Genomic DNA, 18,718 nt, shown 5'->3' with positions numbered 1-18,718 from the left:
GCAGCCACATCTCGCCCCCCACACCCATGCTCGTACCCAAGCGCGATGCACGCTCCCCGCCGCCGGCGCCGACGTCCTCCTCCACCCCGCTCGCCGCCGCCACGCCCACGCCCACGCTCACTCTCCCTCGCACACTCGTCTTCGCGGACATGGAGGGTAGAGGCACCCTCGCGTTCCAGATCATGCTCCCGATTGCCGGGGTGTTCTTTATTGTGGTATGTCGACTCGCCTCTCCTCTCCTCTCCTCCTCTCTGAGACCTGTCCGCTTCCCCCCCGCCGTTAGCACCCCCTAACCCCAGACTCTCTGCTGTATCTGGGGACCCGGCGGCTCCGAACGGCGCAGCCGCAAGAAGCGCGCGGCCGCCCTCGCCGCGCGCCAAGAACAGGCGCAGCGCGCCGCCGACGCGCGCGCCGCAGCCTACTTCGAAAGCCTCGCCGTCGTGCGCGTCCCCTCGTCCTCCAGTCTGCCCGTCTACGAGCGGGACGCGGGGCGGGACGAGATTGTGCTCGGCGTCGGGCCAGCGGCGATAGCTCCGGCTCCGGGGTACGGGGATACACCTGTGGACTCAATCACGTACCCCCCGCCGACGTACGTGCCATCCCCACGCGATGCCCGGCAGAGTTAGTCCGAGCCCACCCACACCGTCGCCTACTTTAGATTAGCGCCCTAATAATAGTCATATAGCTTGTAATGACCACAGATTGCCGAGCGGAAAGCAGTCACGGATGACGTATTTCGGCCATCGCCGCGGCGGATATAGCGATCCGCTCGAGCGCTGCGTGCGCGCTGCCTCCTTATATACCTCACCGTCGCTGTCTCTTGCCCACTAACTGACATGGGCCGTCCCGAGGTACTGACCATGGGCTACCCCGAGCTCCCGCTGCACACCGACTCCCGGCGCAGCTGGGCGCGACCGCTGCTCGCGCTTCTCTGCCTCCTCCTCCTCCCCCTCCCGCTGCTGCACCCCTCAACGCGCGCCCGCCTGCCCCTCCACGCCGCCGAGCTCAAACACAACCCGAACAAACACGCCGGCGCGTGCGCGCAGCCCGCGCCCCTCTCGCCCACATGGGACGTCAACGCGCTCCTGCACGGCCAAAAATCCCGCATTGTCACATGGCTCAGCGACGCCGTTAAGATCCCCACGGAGATCTTCGACGAAATGGGCCCCATCGGAAACGATACGCGCTGGGACGTGTTCTACGAGTTTGCAGACTGTATGCCAGGGCTTGGTGACCGCGACCGCTGACGCAGACCTCGAGAAAGCCTTTCCGCGCGTGCACGCGCACATGGCGCGCACGCGCGTCATGACCCACGCGCTAGTGTATGAGTGGCGCGGGAAAGAGGAAGAGCACAAACCCCTCCTCCTCCTCGGACACCAGGACGTTGTTCCCGTCCTGCGCGAGACGCGGGGGATGTGGACTCACGAGCCGTATGGCGGCGAATACGACGGGGAGCGCATCTGGGGCCGCGGCGCGATGGACGACAAGTCGGGCGTGATTGGCGCTCTGTGAGCCGACAGCGAGCGCGCTGACCCAGTGCCGCGATGGAGCTGCTTCTCGAGGCGGGGTTTGCGCCGTCGCGCACCGTCATCCTCGCCCTCGGATGCGACGAGGAGACTGGCGTGAGTCGCCCGAGAACCCGCTGACGCCAGGGCAAGGTCGTGCGTGCGCGCCCGGCACAGCTGATAACAGGGCGCGTACCATATCGGCCAGTGGCTTGAGGCGAAGTATGGGAAGGACTCGATGGCTCTGATCGTCGACGAAGGCGGCGGGATGGCCGAGGTCCGCGGACAGATGTTCGCGCTCCCCGCCGTGGCGGAGAAGGGATATCTCGACGTCGAGCTCCGCGTCGAGACGCCGGGGGGGCACTCGTCCGTGCCCCCGCCCCACACGGGGATCGGGTACGCGGCCCTCGCGATCGCCGAGCTCGAGCGGCACCCGCATACGCCGCACCTCGATCCGCAGAACCCGCTGCTCTCCTTCATCGGCTGCGCGGCGAAGTACGCCGCGCTGCCCCCCGACGTGACGCGCACAATCAAGCGCGTGACGGACGCGCTGGCGCGCGACCGCGTCGACAAGAAGGCCCTTAAGAAGCTCGAGGGCTGGTGGGCCGAGTACGCCGGCACCGCTATGATCACAACGACGCAGGCCGCCGACATCATCCGTGGCGGGGCCAAGGTTAACGCTCTCCCCGAAGTCGTCACCGCGTACATCAACCACCGGATTGCGCTCTCATCCTCCGTCGCGGAGCTGCAGGCGCGGCTTGCGCGCGTGCTGCGGCCTGTAGCGAAGGAGTACGCGCTCGACTTTGACGCGTTTGGCGACGTCGCGCTCGCGGACAAGACGGCGGGCAAGCTCTCCCTCGCGCCAGCGTGGAATTCTACGCTCGACCCCGGACCCGTGTCGCCGTACACTGTGGATGCGCCTGCTTGGCGCATCCTCGCCGGCACGACGAAGAGCGTGTACGCGTCGCGCGGCCAGAAGCGGGGCAGCGCGGACGTGCATATGGCCCCGTATTTGACTACGGGAAACACAGACACGAAGCGATACGTGCGTGTAACTTGGGAAGGAGTTGACAACAGTGGAACCTCACGCGTAACATCTACCGCTTTGCGTACCTCGTCTTCGAGGGCACGTTCAACAACGCGCACACTGTCGACGAGTACATCGAGGCAAACATGTTTGTCGAGCAGGTCCGCTGGTTCGCCAACTTTATTGTCAATGTCGATGAGAGTCGGGAGATCTAGGCGCAGCGATAAGCGAGCGAGTCAAGCGTGTAGAGTTATATATACTCCGTCTCTGAATGATCTCCAACTCGCCCACGTATGTCACGATGCTACAGCTCCTCCCTCTTGCGCTCGTCCTTGCCCACTTTGCCCTCGTACGCCCTGGCCTCCGCAAGGGCCGTCTTGAACGAGGCCTCGGGGTCGGCTTTGTCAATGTCCGCCCAGCTGCTGGTCAGCGCCGCCTGCGGGGGACTCACTATGGCATGGGCATGGGAAGCGACTCGGGGTCCATCTCCGGCCACTCGCGCAGAATCAAGCGCTTGAGGCCCTCAAACACGACCGCATACCCCTCCGAGTTCAGATGCAGTCCGTCGTACAAGAACCGGGCGAGATCCTCCTGCTTCTCGCTCCCCGCCGCCTCACAAATACCGTGGTACACATCGAGCACGGGCACGCCCAGCGTCTTGCCGAGCTCGACGGTGGCCATAGCGTACTTCTTCGTCGTCGCCGGATCGCGATCCGGCCACGGCGCGGCACCCTTGCTCCCAAACTCGCGCCACTTGGCCATCTGCGCCGCATGCCGGTCGGCCGTCACAACGGGCGGGCACGACACGAGCACGACGCGCGTCTGCGGCGAGTACCATTTGGAGTGGGGCGAGCGGACGCGCTCGACCAGCGTCTCGAGGTTGGCGCGGAAGCGGTCGAGTGGCACGTGCTGCCACCCGCCTTCGACGACGGCGTCGTTCGCCCCGAACCAGATGGTGATGAGGCGCGCGGGCTGCGCGCACCCGGCTTCGCGCTCCGCCCGCGTCGCCCACACGCTCTCGAACGCCGACAGCGCGTTGTCCGTGTTGTAGCCTGTCTCAGCGAGGAATCGGCATCACCCACCCCCGAAGCCGCGGTTCACCACGTCCAGCCGCCGCAGGTAGTACTCGCTCATGCGTTGGGCGAGGGAGCCGTCGCTCCACGCCTGCGTGATGCTGTCGCCCTGGCGTCAGCGCGGACGCGGCTCACTCACAAAGAGGACTACGGAGTCGATGTATTGGCAGGAGGCCATGGTGAGTGCGCAAAGCCAGAGGATGAGGAAGCGCATGAAGCGGAGGTTGGTGGACGCCGTCTTGTCGAGGCGGAGGTGAGGGCGATCGGCGCCACGTGATCGGCACGCGTGCCTGGGGACCGGTCTGGTCCAGCACCTTCCCTCCACCAGACTCTTCCCGACGTGATTGTTCATCGTCTCCACATCCACCATGACAGACACAGAACAGAACGAGAGCACAGGCTTCGTCGTCCCGACCAAGCACATCCTCAGCAAAGCGCACTTGGAGGCGTTTGCGTGCTCGCCCGCGCACGCCGCGATCATGGGTTTCATCGACGGCCTGAACGCCGCCATCGTTGGGCGCAAGCTGTCCGAAGCCGGCGAGGGGAACGAGGTGGGCATTGGAGTGGCCGGGCTGACGGAAGCGCACGCAGGCCGTGATGGACATTCTGGAGCAGGTGCTCGACATTGCCAAGGCGACGCCGCCCGTCGACAACAAGCTCAGCCGGTTCGGGAATCCCGCGTTCAAGACGTTCTACGACCGCGTCGCGGCCGCGAGCGACGCGATGCACGCCAGCATCCCAGGCTTGCCGGCAGAGGCGATACCGGAGGTCCAAACGTATTTCCAGCACAGCTGGGGGAATAGAGAGCGTGTCGACTATGGATCAGGGCACGAGCTCAACTTCCTCTGCTGGCTGTGAGTGGCGTGCGTCGGGCGCGCTGACCCCAGACTGTCTCTCACAAAGCTGGGCGTGTTCCACGAGGAGGACTACACGTACCTTGTGCTCGGCATTTTCTGGCGGTGAGCAGGTGTGGCCCAAAGCAGGCCCGCCTCAGCCCACAGCTTACCCCAGGTACATCCTCGTCATGCGCTACCTCCAGTCTACGTACTGGCTCGAGCCGGCGGGCTCGCACGGCGTGTGGGGCTTGGACGACTACCAGTTCCTGCCGTTCTTGTGGGGTGCGGGGCAGCTGAAGAGTGAGCTTCTTCCAGCGAGTCCGCTAACAGCAGCGCACAAACACCTGCGTCCAAAGGCGATCCACGACCCCGAGATTCTCGACGCGTTCGCCAGCGAGTATATGTATCTCTCGTGCATCGCCTTTATCAACTCGATAAAGACGGCGAGCTTGCGGTGGCATTCGCCCATGCTCGACGACATCAGCGCCGTCAAGACGTGGGACAAGGTCAACTCGGGTATGCGCAAGATGTATGCCGCCGAGGTGCTGGGCAAGCTGCCTGTCATGCAGCACGCGCTTTTCGGAAGCCTCATCCCGTTCCCGTCGCCTGACGACGACCCCGAGCTTAAGGCTGCGCTGGAGGAGCAGCCGTTGGCGCAGCCTGACGCTCACGGGCACATTCACGAGGATAAGGGCTGGGCCATGGACTGCTGTGGCATCCCCGTGCCAAGTGCATTTGCCGAAGCGCAGGCGCACGGCGCGAAGCCGCCCGTGTTCACACAGGGCATCAAGCCGATTCCATTTGACTAGATATTGCAGGCTGTGCCATAAAAATGTATGTAATATAGTTTACAACAGATCCCATCCTGTCTCTCGGGTGTCCATGGTAACTACTCGTCTTGTTGCACTGGTTTGGGCGCCTCACTAAGCAAGATATCCTCCACCACCTCTCGAAGATCTGACCATGCACGCTCAACGTCGATCTTTGAGTGAATGACGCGCTGCTGATGCATGTGCCCCAGCTGCACAGCCATGTGCTGGAAGTGCTGGTTGCCCTTGACCATAGGGACGGTGAACTCAAGCACGGCACCGCGGCCAGGCGGCATGAAGAGGGATAGGCCGAGCGCGCCACCATGCTGGCCCACGAGGAGGGTGGCATGGCCCGCGAGCTGAATCTGCGTTTCGAGCGAGTATCCGACGGGGTCAATGGTCGCGAAGCGGATCTGCCTCTTCCCTTCCGTCCGGTTTTGCGCCCATACTTCGGGGTGGACGTTGGCGTCGACAAACTCACACGTGTCGCCGCACATCTCGTGCAGGCCGGCACGCCAGCGCACGAGCATTTCGCTCTCGTTGCTCAGTTCGCGGTATTCCTGCCATGCGCCCACGTCGTCGTTGAAGTGACGACGCAAGCGGGCGCGCGACACGTATAAGATATTGATGTTCGGGCGGGGCGTGGTGGTTGGAGGTGAGAGCCCAAAGAGGTGCCGGTAGTAGAGCGCTGCGGCCCACGTCACGGCGGACGCGCACGCATACGTCTTCGTCGTCCCGCTCGCCGAGAGGAGCGACGTGCGGCCATACATACCATGAATGGCGGCGTTGACTGGGTCAGCTCAGTCGTGCAGACACTCACGACACACGCCATCGTCGAACGGCTCGTGCCGCGTCCGGCGAGGGGGGAGCGCGCCGACGCGCTCCCACACCCCGTCGAAGCGGTTACTATCTAGCCCGAAATTATCGAGGAACGCCATCTGAATCCGATGGTGCCGGAGCTCGGGCACGGCCTCGCCGGCCACAAGCATTGAGAGGAAGGTGGTGATCAGGTCCTCGGCGACATGGAAGCTGGGATGAGCGGCGCCGGCGCACGACGTACGGATTCCACTGGTCCATGCGCTGCACGAACATAACCGTGTGCGGGAGGACGCGGGCGCAGCGCTCGCCGTCCTCGGCGACGATGGCGCGCCCGACAAACGTCTCGGCCGCGGCGAGGCGCAGGCGCTCGCCGAGCGGCGTCACCCCGCACCGCGCGAGGAAGTTGCGCTGGTTGATGCGCGCCACCGGCCGCAAGTTGCGGCTCACGCACACCGTCGACGTGATGGGCCACCACGGCGGCGTGGCGCCGAGCGTGGGATCCACGCCCTCCGCCCGCGGCGGCCCGATGCCGCGCATAGGCATACACTCTATATGGGCGGTGCGGACGGCCGCCGCCGCGAGGCGTTCTGCTGCGCCGGGATCGCCGGCCGCCACCTCTTCAGACGAAGAAGAGTTGTCCGCCGCGCAGTATACCATGCGCCGCGCGGCCGCGGCGCGGACCATTGCCCGCCCAATCTCGTCGCCGCATGTGTCGAGGCCCAGGGCGGAGATCTCCGCCTCCGCCAGCGCGAGGAAGGCTTGCGCGCTCGCCACCGGCGTCGCGTCCCGATAGGGCGCGCCGTGCGATTCCGGGGGCGCGGGCGCGGACGGAGACGCGGGGAGGACCCAGTCCCGGCGCGGCGAGGGTTGAGACGCCGACGAGATCAGCAGCATGGCGTAATGCACCAGCATAGCGGCCGCGAGGAGCGCGAGGAGCAACCGCCCAGGGCGGCTCCAGCGCCAGGCGCTGGGCGCGAGCGGAGAGGATGGCGGGTACGCATGCTCGCGGTCCGTGGTCGGCAGGCGCGCGTACGCCATGGTGAGATGTCGATGCAGCGCTGAGGGGATGAGGAGGGTTGGTATGGTCGGCGCAGTGCCAAGACATTGAGGGTGGGAGAGTGGGGCAGGTGATAACTTGGGGTGAAGGATGACCTGCCATTGTCACCAACGTTGAGGCCTTGAGTATGGCACTTTTCAGGTCGTCGACATAAGCGCTGAGCGTAGCAGGCCATTTGTAGATCGCAGAGAGTCATTTCGGGGTGCTATCGGAGGATCAGAGGATGGTAGAACGTAGAGGATCGATGAGGAGGGCTTCACGACTCCACCATGGAGATGGAGGAAAGTCGCATCAACCTCGCTGGCTTGCCACACCACACCTTCCCTCCATGGGCGGGCGGTGGCCATCTATTCTAGTACTCCTTCATCACCCGTTCTGTTTCTCAATGTCTCCTCGTTCCTCTTTCCTGCTTGCTCTTCACGAGTTATCCGTCGCTCTTCTTGGGCGTCTCGCGCCGTCCTTCGTCGGCGCTCTCCTTCCCGCTGTCGATTACTGAGCAGGTTCGTGGGTGTGATTACAACCCACACTGATCAATGCTCATTCATCCACTGATTCTCTCATTCGAGTCCACTGACCTCCCCGCCGAGTACGAGAGCGATCGTCCTCAGCATAGCTGGAAACCTCTGAGGTGAGCGCGCGGCGACGTCTACAGTACCTCTCACAACCCGTTGGTTGTCATGGTTCTGGATGGTGAGCTTTCCTGTCCGGTCCCGAGTCTATTATTGCTGCCACAGCCGCGAGAGACGAGCCGTTCACCCACGAGCAGTCCGTCCAGGCCCAACAACCTTCCCTCGACCTTCCCAGTCAGCATCGACAATTGACCATGTCTCCTTCAACCGCGATCACTACGGCGATGGAGCGGCAGCTGGTCACACGAGAGATACATCAGTTCGACGCGCTTCCGCACGCTCACACGAGCTGCTCGGGAGGGAGAGTCATGCATGACGGCCAACGAGGAGGATGACAATCCAGACGGCGATCAACGCGACGAGAATTGACGCGGCAGCGAGCAAGGCGATCGCGGCGACCCCATCAATTCCTTGGCACCTAGTGTTTGCCTGCTTGGGCAGCTGTAGAATCCGGCACCGTCATCTCGAGGGCAGCACATGGGCAGCCCGAATGTTTCTGTATCGTCGACCCTGCCCTGCATTTGCAGCTAGCCAAGGACTTGAGCAAGACGCCAGCCAAGACAGTGATTCAAGATGTTGGAGATGCCGCACTTCGCGATCCTGTAGCAAGGGCACCGTATTCCGTGCAGGTGACCAAGTAAAGGCGACCTACTAGGAACAAGAGCATCGAGCACATCTGTCTTTCGGCGTCTGCTCCCCACGCGGAGTTCACATGGTATAGCAGGAGGCAGCCAATGCAAGCAAGGAGCCAGCAGCCAAGACATATGAGTATCCCGCGGAGATAGTGGCCACTGACAGATGGGAGCGGCCCGACTCCGACAACTTTGCATCCGTGCAGCAGGAGGTCAGACGGAGATCTGAAACCCCTGCACGGCGTACCTGTCCATCCTTGCAACCTGCGAGATCCTGCAAGGTCCTGCGATCCTGCGAGATCCTCCAAGATTCTGTAATCCTGCGCTCCTGCAATGCAGCGTGCCACCCCCGAGCGTGGAGCATGCACAAGACGAGCAGTATGCAGGACGGCAGCGCCACCCGACGGCCGACATGTTGCTTGTACCCCTTCAACCCTTCATCCATCCTTTCGCCCTCCCTTCAGACGTTGCCGTGCGCAGATCACTGAACTTGGCAGGCACATCCGAGCCGGATTGCAGGATTGCAGGATTGCAGGATTGCAGGATTGCAGGATTGCACGAGTACCACAGGAGAGTTATCAGACAGAATCGGGTGGTCGCCGTCAGCAACTGAATTGAGACACATGTACGTACGTCGCGGCCGCCGTTGACCGCGTGCGCGTGATCTGCTCGTGTGAGCGCGCGTGGGCAGCCTCGTGTACAGGCTTAACGAGCTGATAGGAACCCTGCTGCTCGTCGGCCGTTGACGTTGGCGACCGGGATCCAGAGATCCCGACTGCGCAGATTCCCGACCGCGCGACCGCGATACGGCATGGCTCTCCACTCGTCACTCCTCCCCGTGAGCCTTTGCGAACCGCCACGCCGAGCTGCCGAGCCGCCGAGCCGCCGAGCATCTTCATGTTGGAGCCGTGAAGCCTGCACGCAAACGCTAAACTCGACGAGCCCTGAGCTCTGCTCGGCTGCTCTGCAGTGCATGAGCGCTGCACCGGGTGCGGGGTGAATGCGAGCTAGCAGGGCGGCAACCTTACAACCGTGCACTTTTTGGCTCTTGCGTGTGCTGTTCATAGCCTGCAGCCATGTGGGTGAATGCATGTTCAAGAGGTGCGGGAGACGTAGGAGTCGTACAGACAGAGAACAGACTTCCGCAGTAACATCCAGCCAATCTGATTTGCAGAGTATCGGTAGAGAAAGCGACGAGGGCGCTGCGAGTCGGAAACGGAGATGGGAGACGAAAGTGCTGCAGTTGAGGAGAGTGACGTTCCTCGGCACAGTGAGATCGAATCCAGTCATCCACAACCTTCCCTCCCCTCCTCCTCCAATTCACCTCCTCTTCTCCAACTCTTCTCGTCTCATTTCATTTCATCTCATCTCATCTCATCTCATCGCCGTCTCTCATCTCACCATCTCTTTCATCGTCGTATCGGGCATCGACTCATCTCCCCTCCTCCGCCCGACATCACTCACAATGACCGACCAAGGCCCACCTCGGTTGCCAACCAAACCTCGCAATACCCTCCCCACCATCGCAACTCCGACAGCCTCCTCACGCGCAACTACTCGTGGCGACAGTCTCCAGACCGCCGACCTTCCTCTCCCCGAGACCGTCATAGTCCCGCCCACACCAGTGTCTGCGTCGCCCGCCAGTTCCGGCCCACGCAACGTGAATCCCAGCGCACCCCCTCATACCCTCCAGCCCATGCCAGAGGAAGCCGTGCAGTACGAGTCGCCAGATGAGAACTCGGACAGAGACGCGTCTCCTCGCGTCTCGCTGTCAAAGGATGATGCTCGACCCGCGCTCCCGCCTCACCCCGTGCCGCATCGCGTCGCGTCCACGCCGGTTCCACGCTCCGAGAGCATGGCACCACAGGGCAAGGAGAAGGAACGCGACGATAGTGCTCTCCTACAGTCGCCCCCCAGCTTTGTGCCCGTTGGTCTCCCCGACTCGTCCCCGCATCTCTTCTCGGCACAGCGCACCCCTTCCCCCTCGTCGCCGGGACCTTCCAGATTGCGTGACAGGATCATGCGCCAGCACAAGCGGCAGAGTAGCGCCCACGTCGTGCGCGAAACCACCCTCGGCCTTCAGCACGAGGACGACGACGGGGCCCGCGTCATCAACCAGTACAAGATCGGTAACAGTCTCGGGTCGGGCGCCTACGCATCCGTCGTCCTCGGCATAGACGTCGGAGACGGAAAGGAATATGTGAGTCCTAGGCGCTTGGGGTGCTTTCTCGGGCGGGCGCAGGGGCGAGATCTGACGCACAGGCGATCAAGGAGTTCTCTAAAGCGCGCCTCCAGAAGCAGGCGTTGATGGAGCGTCAGGCTCAAATGGCGCGCGAACGTCGCAACCGCCGCCCCGTCCTCCGCCCCGGCCCCAGGGGTCCTGCCGCTACCGAGCCCCCACAATCTGCACACACGGCTGCGCTCGTCTCCGATGAGATGCTTGAGAAGGACCCTCTTGCCTTGATCCGGCGTGAGGTAGCCGTGATGAAGAAGTTAGAGTGAGTTCCCTTTTGATTAGTGTAACATGCCGCTAACAGCCAGCCACCCGAATGTATGTTGCTGCACCGTCACCTGGCAACGCTAATAGCAGCTGACCAAACTCTACGAGGCGATCTCGGTGCCGAATGCCGACGGACTCTTCCTCGTTCTCGAGTACCTTCCTGGGGGCGTCCTCATGAAGGTCGAGCCTGGCTTCGAGCCAACGAACGAGAAGCCTCCATTTACAGAAGAGGAAGCGCGCGAGTATTTCCGCCAGATCTGCTTGGGCCTCGAGTATCTGCATGCCAACGGTATCGCCCATCGCGACATCAAGCCCGAGAACATCCTTTTCACCGCCGAGCGCGACATGGTCAAGCTGGCCGACTTTGGCGTGTCTGAGATGTTCCAGGGAGACGACACGATCAAGGCTGCAGGCGGGAGTCCCGCCTTCCTCAGCCCCGAGAGCTTTACTGGTGAGTACCTTGCGGCGCGGTAAACGCGTGTTTTGGCAGCCACTGACGTCAGCTTCTATCGGCGAAGTCCACGGCAAGTCTGTCGATATCTGGGCACTTGGCGTTACCCTATATTGCATGCTGCGGGGCAAGCTGCCGTTCAATGTCGCCAACCCCATCGAGCTCATGTGGATGGTCCGTGAAAAGGAGTGAGTCCGGACCGTGTGGTGTGGCTGAGTGTTACTGACGCGCGAGGCCGGAGATTCCTAATGAGTGGCACCGCGACTTGCAGAACCTCATTCGCGGTATGCTACGCAAGGACCCGGAGCAGCGGTTCACCATGACTGAGATTCGCGTAAGTCCTGGACGTGAGAAGACTGCTGACCGCAGGAAAACTCGTGGGTCAACGCGTGGGGCATGCAGCCCATCCTGAGCGTGGAGGATAACCTCTTCTATTACGGCAACGTGTTTGAGGAGCCGACGGAGGAGGAGGTGGACAACGCGCTCATCTCGCTGAGATCGGTGTTCACCGTCGTGCGCGCCGTTCACAAAATGCGGCGTGCTGTCGGCATGCGACAAATGTCCGTCATGCACGAGGGGCAGACGGGCTTGTCGCCCAGCGACGGGAACGTGTCCCTAACCTCGGGCTCGATGGACTCGTACACCCTCCCAGATGCTTTGACAGGCGTGCAGACGCCATCGGAAATGTCAGAGGACGAGGGTGCCGCGATCGTCTCTTCACCTGAGCGTGATGACACGCCCGAGCCACCGGCCCACGATAAGCAGAAGGCTGGTGGATGGGCGCGCCTGCGTCCACTCAAGACTGATCTGGCTCGTGGTGGTGGCGGCAAACCCGGTCCAGCCAAGACGATGCCCAACCCCGCGCCTCGTGATTTCGCCGACAAGCCCGAGGAGCTTGCGTCGTCGCCTGTCGACGTGCACGACTCGCCCAACCTCGTCGCCGAGTCGCCAGTACTCATGGCGTCGTCTCCGGTCGAGCATGACTCGCCGGTGATGCTGGCTGACTCTCCGATCATGGCCGCATCGCCGGTCGAGCACGATTCACCAGTCATGCTTGCCGATTCACCAATCATGGCCGCCTCGCCTGTCGAGAACGACTCGCCGGTCATGCTCGCCGACTCTCCGACCATGGCGGATTCTCCCGTCATGGCAGATTCCCCAGACCTGGCAGACTCGCCCTTGATTCTCGCCGAGTCCCCTGAGCTTGCGGCAACCCCGCCCGTAGGCATCACAGCATCGCAGATGACGCCTGTAAGCCGCAAGATCATCCCCGCAATGGAACCGTTGTCGCTCGATGCGACGCCGACTCAGCGCACCCGCTCGGACAATACGGACGGCACTGTTTCCCCTCAGCAGTTGTGATACACGCGCCACACAACGACACAATTCTCTCTTGCATTTCATCGCATCGCCTCCACCACTGGCCGTTACCTGTATCAACCTACATTAGCACGAACTGTACGATTGCATTATGACCCGGATACCATACACGTTGATCTGTTTATGCACTGTTTCACACGCTTCTCACAGCAGCACTGAAGAGTAGGGTGCATGTGCAAGATACATGAGGATACTTCGACTCCCTGTTGACCTGATTGCTCGTCCTCATCGCACTCCGCTCTAATATCTACGAGTTATTCCCTCCACTCGCCGCCGCCATGTTGCTGTTTGCCCCTGTCGTACCGAGAATGCCGTCAATGAGCGTGTTCCAATACTCGTCGCTGTTCTCGACGCCCGCCTCCCCCCCGACGCCCAGCACAGTCCCGTCCAACCCGGTCGCAGGTACGGGGAACGCAAACGAGCTGTCAACGCTAGGCGCATTAAGCGCATCGTCTCCATGCTGCGGCCACACGAACCCGCCGAGCTGCACGGGCGTCTGGCTTGCGCTAAAGCTCCCCGGCGTGCCGGGCCCCGGCCCAAAGCTGGCGGGCACGGGCGCCATCCCCCCGAGCCCGGCCATAAGGTATCCGACGCCTGACGACGGGGGCTCGACGGCAAGTGCGGGCCCGCCGATGCCGCCGCCCGCGAGGCTCGCGTTCGCGCTCAACCACTGGTCGAGGAGGCGCTGCGAGTGGTCCTCCTCGTGCCCGCTCGACGCGGGCGACTGGATGTTGGCCGCGAAGCGCGCCCACGGCGTGGGCGGTGGCGGGCGCCGCCCCGCGCCCGCACCCGCGGGGCCGGGCCCCGGCGTCGCGCTCGGCGTCGGCACGGGCGTGCCGAACCCCGGTTCCATGAGCTCGCCCTGCCGCAGCGCGAGCAGGAGCGAGACCGAGTCCTTGTCTTGCGCGTTGAGCTCGCCGGGCGCCATCGTGTCTTCGAAGATCTGCGCCGCGCGGCGGCTCAGCGTGTGGATGATCTGCACTTCTTTGCGCGTCGTCTCGTCCAGCCCCGCCACCTCGGACCAGGGGTGCTGCTCGAGGAAGGTGGTGAGGATGCGGCGCATCTGGTCCGCGTCCGGGCCGCGCGGGTCAATGATCGCCGAGATGCCCGCGATCATCGCGCTGTTGAACATCTTGAACTGGCCCGTGATCGCGAACAGCTTGAAGTCGGGCACTTCGCGCTGGAAGTCCTGGCGGATTTGGAAGTCGAGCTTCGCGCTCTCGAAGCACGCTGTGCGGCTCGCCGCGTAGCGGTTGCTCGAGAGACGGCGCAGAAGCCAGGGGCGCTGGCGTTAGCGGCGACCACATTTACTTGTTGCCCGGTGCCTAGCTGCCACATTCGGCTCCACTGCCACAGCCAAGCCACCGCGACGCCCGACTCACATGCAAAATAATCGTCGTCACTAGCACCTCGGTGAGCAGCATAAATCGGTGCACGGGCAGCCAGTAGTACTCTGTTTGCGTCAGAAAAAAAAACTCCTCGAAAAAGCAAAAGCTTACGCTTGTCGAGGCTCTTGTCGGGCTCGCGCATCCGGAAATGGGGTGGAAGCGTGTTGGTGAAATGTTCCAGCTCGTCCTGGAGGCGCTGGACATCGGCGTACTGCGCCGGCTCGTTGAGTTTCTGGAAGTGGTGCACGATGCGTCCGATGATGCCGCTAAGGTTGCGGCGAAGGATTAGGAAGGTGGCGGTCGTCGGCTCAGAGAGCGGACGAGCCTGTGGTGCCGGGCCGGGCGGGTTGTTCGGCCCCGCGAGCTTGAACTCGGACAGCTCGACATTCGACGGCGGCAGCGTGTCCGCGTACGCGTCGCCGATGCTCGGCGGCCGCCCCAGGATGAGCGAGTACAGCCGGTCCGCGTGGTACAGGTAGCTCCAAAGTCTGCGGCGGTACTCTGTCTGGAAGGGGTCGAGGCCGAGCTTGGAGCCGTCGCGGTGCAGCCCGATCGCTTGAGCAGTGCGGAGGGACGCGCCGAGCTGCGACCAGCACTCGGTCAGGCGGCGGTCGTGGATCTGCACGAGGTAAATGGCGCTCAGGAGGCGCGTGAGGACCAGCTCGATTGACTCGGACTCGAGCGCCGTCGCGATCAGGATGCTGCGCCGCGCTGGCGTCAGTCAGAGCCCAGGAGAATCACTCACAGCTCCAGTACATCCGCAGGCTGGATATTTTGCGCGTCTGGTCATCGCCTGCCCAGTGGTCTGGCGCGAGGCGCACAGCCATGGCCAGCACGATGAAGACGAGGGGGAGGGCGCGCAAGTTGGCAGGGTCCACACTTCGCTGCTTGGAATACAAGTCCTCGTATGCTGCCGTCAGCACTGCTCAAGTCACGCCAACGCACATGTCCGAAAGAGGCGCTCGTCAATAGGGTACCGCACAAGATTCAAGTGCTGGAAATACCAGTCGATCACCCTGTCCGCAAATGGCTTCGGGGGCAGCTCCTGGATGAGCTCCTGGACCTGAGGTCAGCATGTCTCACATTGAATTGTTCTTTCGCCACGATCAACACTGACCTTATGTGGGCTGACGCCGCAGTCGCGGATCAGCTGCTGTAGATTCTCAGCAGGCGTGCCATGCACGTCCATCCGCATCGTGATGTTCTCGTCGATACGCATCCCCTCGGGCACGCCGCTGCATGTCAGCGTCAACATCATCGGCAGGCACGCCACACTGCCACTAGCACCCCGGTCCCGGTTACTCACCCTTCCAGTTCGCCCAGCCACCCCTTGCCGACCCGGGCCTCGTCCTCGGCCGAGCCGCCGCGCTCCATCGTCTCGATGTCTTCTGGCGGGATCGGCTGTGGGTCGTTTGGCCCCATCACCGTGCGGATGCGCAGGGGCGGCGCCTGCGCGAGCTTCTGCGGCACCAGCGGGCTGGCGGGCGTACTCGGTGTCGAATTCACGAAGCGCTGGAATGCAGACGCTGCGGTCAGCGCTTAGTCTAGCCAGCCCCCGGCAGTGAGTTCATGACGTACAGTTGAGCCAATCCCGGACGGCTTCATACCCGCCGACGCCGGGGTTGTGGCGCACGAGCACGGAGAGAACATTCTCCATACGCTCGAGGCGCTCGGTCGTGGCTTGGTCGAGTTGGTGCGCAGAGCTGCTCGGCACAGGTGTGTATGGAACCTGGGGTCAGCACGCATGCATGCATGTGTTGCGACGGCGATGTTGCTCGCTCGTATGGCAGTGATGGCCATCGTGGGCGGGGACGTACGCATAATTCAGGGACTTTGCGTGCTACGAGAGGGGGTCAGCGCGCTCTCGACTGGATTTGGCGGTGCGGCCCGAACCCCCCGACCCTTTTGGACTCTGCCGCCTTGTTTGGCTAATGAGGAGGGCGAGCGGTCAAGGTGGGGGGTGGGGTGGGCGGGCTGCACAAGAAATTCTACTCACCGACACCTGGAGCGTTAGTGGTGCACGGTGTTGGGATGATGACTCACAGTGTTGACATGGGTACTCGCGATTACACTGAAAGGTGAGCGCTCATGACAAGTGGGCTGCTGGTTGCGTCTGCCAAGACCCTAGGTTTCTGTCCGCGGCCCAACCAACCTTCTGCTTCCTCTTCGCACCTGGGCGTCAGCGGGCGCGCTATGGTGATGCATAGCTGGGAGATGGGAGACGTACACTGGGCACAGCTGAGGCTGACTCGCTTCTTCTTTCCCGAGATCGGGTCGGTGATGCTCTGTGGCCGGTCCGTGGGTTTCCGTTCTGGGCGCGCATCTCCTCCTGGTGCGGGCGCTAACGGCCGCTTCGTCGCCCCGCTGGTGCCGGCACCGGGGGAGGAGACGTGCGACAGCGCGCTCGGCGTGTGCACCGGGTAGCTGTCCTTGCGTTGTGGCATCTGGCCGGGAAGGATGGGTCGGGACGAGCTCGCGGTTGGAATGTTAGGCGAGCCCTGCCCCGAACTTGACATTGTCGGGGGGGACAGCAAGGCGAGACGGGGAGGACAAGAGTGGGGGGGAAGATGGGAGGGGGGACGCAGGGGACGCGACCCCAGAGTTGTGAGTGCAAGTGGTGATGGGCTGCACGCGATGTGGAGCGGGAGATGTAGCAAGGAGAGAGCGAGTTGGGCGGGAGTAAAACGGTGAAAACGGCGGTGGGTGGGCGTTATCAGATAACTTTGATGCCCAAACTGCTCCCTCCTTCCTGGCGCCTTCTACCGCTTCAACTGCGGGTCTATTCGGCCGAGGTCGTTTGTTTCCACATCACATGCTCCAAATCAGCAAATCAGTAATAAACAGTAATAAACGATTATCCTGTACCTCCATCTCTCATCTACCTCATCTGCATTGCATGTATCACCTGGATCGCTCCCAGCAAACACGAGCAAAGTCGCACATGACGACAGCACTCCCTGCAGTACTGCCGTTATTGCTTGGCCTGGCTCCACAATCTTCCACCGGCCCGGCTGCTACCAAGCGACCTTGGTTACGACCCGCTCTGCCACACTTCCGCTTGCGCCAATTCGCCGGCCTTGCAGCGGAACCGCGTCATACTACAGGACAATACGTTCCTCTGCTTAATTACTCGGCGACTGCCGCCGGAGTCGCCGCACGTGTGGGCAATGCCGTCGTCCCATCCTGCACCTGAGCGCTGATCTGCGCCCGTATCGATGCTGGATAAAATGTCGCAAAGGTCAGGTACGATGTGTGTCCACGCATTTCTGGTGAAGGCTTGGTGAGCACCATCGACGACCACGCGACGGGAGGCTCGTCGTACAGCCCTTCAAGGTCGTCTTGCGGTGCCTCCTCGGCAGCTCCTTCGGCACCCTCTGCACGCGCCTTCTTCGCCTCCTTCTCGGTGTCCTCGGAATCAGGTTGCTTGCGCTTCTCACTTGTCTCTGCTGCGTCCACCTCCATGCCCTCGGCTGCCCCTGCTGCCGCCACCTCTTCTGCTTCGGCGGCCTCCTTAGCGAGGCGGACCTTTTCGCGGGCGTTGCGCATCTGGATCACGCGGCGCTCTTCCTTGCGCTTCTCATGGGTTCGCAACCGCTGCGTAATAGAGGACACGCTCTTAAGGTGGTGCGACCCAGGTGGTGGGGGCATCATAAGGTCGTACGTGCGGGTGAGGACCTCCTGGGTGGAGATGTCTGAAGTTAGCACCTTCACCACCTCGAAGCCAACCTGAGAAGCCCTCCTCCCTCAGCGCTGTTACCGTCTTGAGAACCTGTTCCAGACATGGGCTAAAGCAGCAGATGCGCGTAATCACGTTCGGCTGCAGTTAGAAAAGCAGCAACAGCGACGTACATTCAACACTTCAGGCGTATGTGGGATCGCTTCCCAAGGGGCGGGCAGGTCGAGGAAGACTGGTGTCAGCTAACGGACGGTATGTCTCTCAGCTCACTGGCTTCCACGTCTCGCACGTCGCCAAACCCGTCCTTGCACACATTGCGGTGCTGCAGCTCGATGTTCTTCAGCCCGTGTTCTTCAAACTCCTCGCTGCTGTTAGCTCTCCATTCAGATGTTGTAGACCCACCCCGCCTTGACAAAGCGCGCCTTGTGGTACTCGAACGAGTGCACCTTCCCTCGCTCTCCGACGGAGCGGGACAGCGAGTGAGTCATGCTTCCACTTCCGGTCCCCGCCTCAATGACCTTGCCGCTGACGCGCACACCGAGCCGCATGGTGATATAGGCAATGTCCGTCATATACAGGATCTGTGTGCGGTGAGGCAGCGACAGCGTCCACAGCTCCGGCGTGGGCCTCAGCAGGTGAATGTAACCGCTCTGGGGTGGGGGCGAGTGCATCTGGCGTCAGTTCTGCTTGAAAGCGACTCACTTTTGAGCCGAACTTGATCCCAATCATCTCGTCGTGGGCATACTTGCCAAACTTGTTGTGGAATGTCTGTCCCTTGGTCACAGTGATAGCGGTCATATTGTCGCGAGACTGCGGTTAGCAGGTTGGTTGAGGCCTGTCCGCAAGCTCACCATGAAGACGATGACGATGTCTCCCTCCTGGATGGCTTCGCGCGAGTGAAACATGGTCGCCATGGTGCTGTGCAGCTCTGCCGGC

General features: G+C 62.4%; 7 protein-coding genes across 7 annotated transcripts; 3 read left to right on the top strand and 4 right to left on the bottom strand.

Moving 5' to 3' along the window:
* Positions 1-26: 26 nt before the first annotated feature.
* Positions 27-626, top strand: COLE_02509 (uncharacterized protein; the record flags this gene model as incomplete). Its single annotated transcript, XM_018424324.2, has 2 exons — positions 27-215; positions 300-626. 2 exons carry the CDS (start codon positions 27-29, stop codon positions 624-626), a joined length of 516 nt encoding a protein of 171 aa, XP_018275845.1.
* Positions 627-1,160: 534 nt separating this feature from the next.
* Positions 1,161-2,747, top strand: COLE_02508 (uncharacterized protein; the record flags this gene model as incomplete). The annotated part of the gene is made up of 5 exons (XM_065626216.1): positions 1,161-1,215; positions 1,253-1,508; positions 1,541-1,631; positions 1,693-2,550; positions 2,583-2,747. The coding sequence occupies 5 exons, from the start codon at positions 1,161-1,163 to the stop codon at positions 2,745-2,747; spliced, it is 1,425 nt and encodes a 474-aa protein (XP_065482485.1).
* An 89-nt stretch (positions 2,748-2,836) lies between these two features.
* On the bottom strand, positions 2,837-3,783 carry COLE_02507 (uncharacterized protein; the record flags this gene model as incomplete). The annotated part of the gene is made up of 4 exons (XM_018425580.1): positions 2,837-2,951; positions 2,984-3,584; positions 3,615-3,714; positions 3,745-3,783. The coding sequence occupies 4 exons, from the start codon at positions 3,781-3,783 to the stop codon at positions 2,837-2,839; spliced, it is 855 nt and encodes a 284-aa protein (XP_018275847.1).
* Positions 3,784-3,973: 190 nt separating this feature from the next.
* COLE_02506 (uncharacterized protein) lies at positions 3,974-5,250 on the top strand (the record flags this gene model as incomplete). Its single annotated transcript, XM_018424325.2, has 5 exons — positions 3,974-4,156; positions 4,188-4,459; positions 4,493-4,564; positions 4,617-4,741; positions 4,775-5,250. The coding sequence occupies 5 exons, from the start codon at positions 3,974-3,976 to the stop codon at positions 5,248-5,250; spliced, it is 1,128 nt and encodes a 375-aa protein (XP_018275848.1).
* An 80-nt stretch (positions 5,251-5,330) lies between these two features.
* COLE_02505 (uncharacterized protein) lies at positions 5,331-6,963 on the bottom strand (the record flags this gene model as incomplete). The annotated part of the gene is made up of 3 exons (XM_018420039.2): positions 5,331-6,040; positions 6,071-6,279; positions 6,311-6,963. The coding sequence occupies 3 exons, from the start codon at positions 6,961-6,963 to the stop codon at positions 5,331-5,333; spliced, it is 1,572 nt and encodes a 523-aa protein (XP_018275849.2).
* A 6,002-nt stretch (positions 6,964-12,965) lies between these two features.
* Positions 12,966-16,622, bottom strand: COLE_02504 (uncharacterized protein; the record flags this gene model as incomplete). Its single annotated transcript, XM_065626215.1, has 11 exons — positions 12,966-14,003; positions 14,101-14,171; positions 14,218-14,817; positions 14,852-15,016; positions 15,052-15,169; positions 15,224-15,341; positions 15,413-15,632; positions 15,685-15,835; positions 15,924-15,948; positions 16,146-16,177; positions 16,314-16,622. 11 exons carry the CDS (start codon positions 16,620-16,622, stop codon positions 12,966-12,968), a joined length of 2,847 nt encoding a protein of 948 aa, XP_065482484.1.
* A 610-nt stretch (positions 16,623-17,232) lies between these two features.
* Positions 17,233-18,696, bottom strand: COLE_02503 (uncharacterized protein; the record flags this gene model as incomplete). The annotated part of the gene is made up of 7 exons (XM_018424327.2): positions 17,233-17,798; positions 17,833-17,923; positions 17,956-18,014; positions 18,053-18,147; positions 18,185-18,453; positions 18,485-18,592; positions 18,634-18,696. 7 exons carry the CDS (start codon positions 18,694-18,696, stop codon positions 17,233-17,235), a joined length of 1,251 nt encoding a protein of 416 aa, XP_018275852.1.
* Between the last annotated feature and the right edge of the window lie 22 nt (positions 18,697-18,718).

Source organism: Cutaneotrichosporon oleaginosum (assembly GCF_008065305.1).
Source record: "Cutaneotrichosporon oleaginosum strain ATCC 20508 chromosome Unknown ATCC20508_contig02, whole genome shotgun sequence".
Taxonomy (NCBI): domain Eukaryota; kingdom Fungi; phylum Basidiomycota; class Tremellomycetes; order Trichosporonales; family Trichosporonaceae; genus Cutaneotrichosporon; species Cutaneotrichosporon oleaginosum.
Note: the sequence above shows the minus strand (reverse complement) of the source record. Positions and strands in the feature narration are given on the sequence as shown.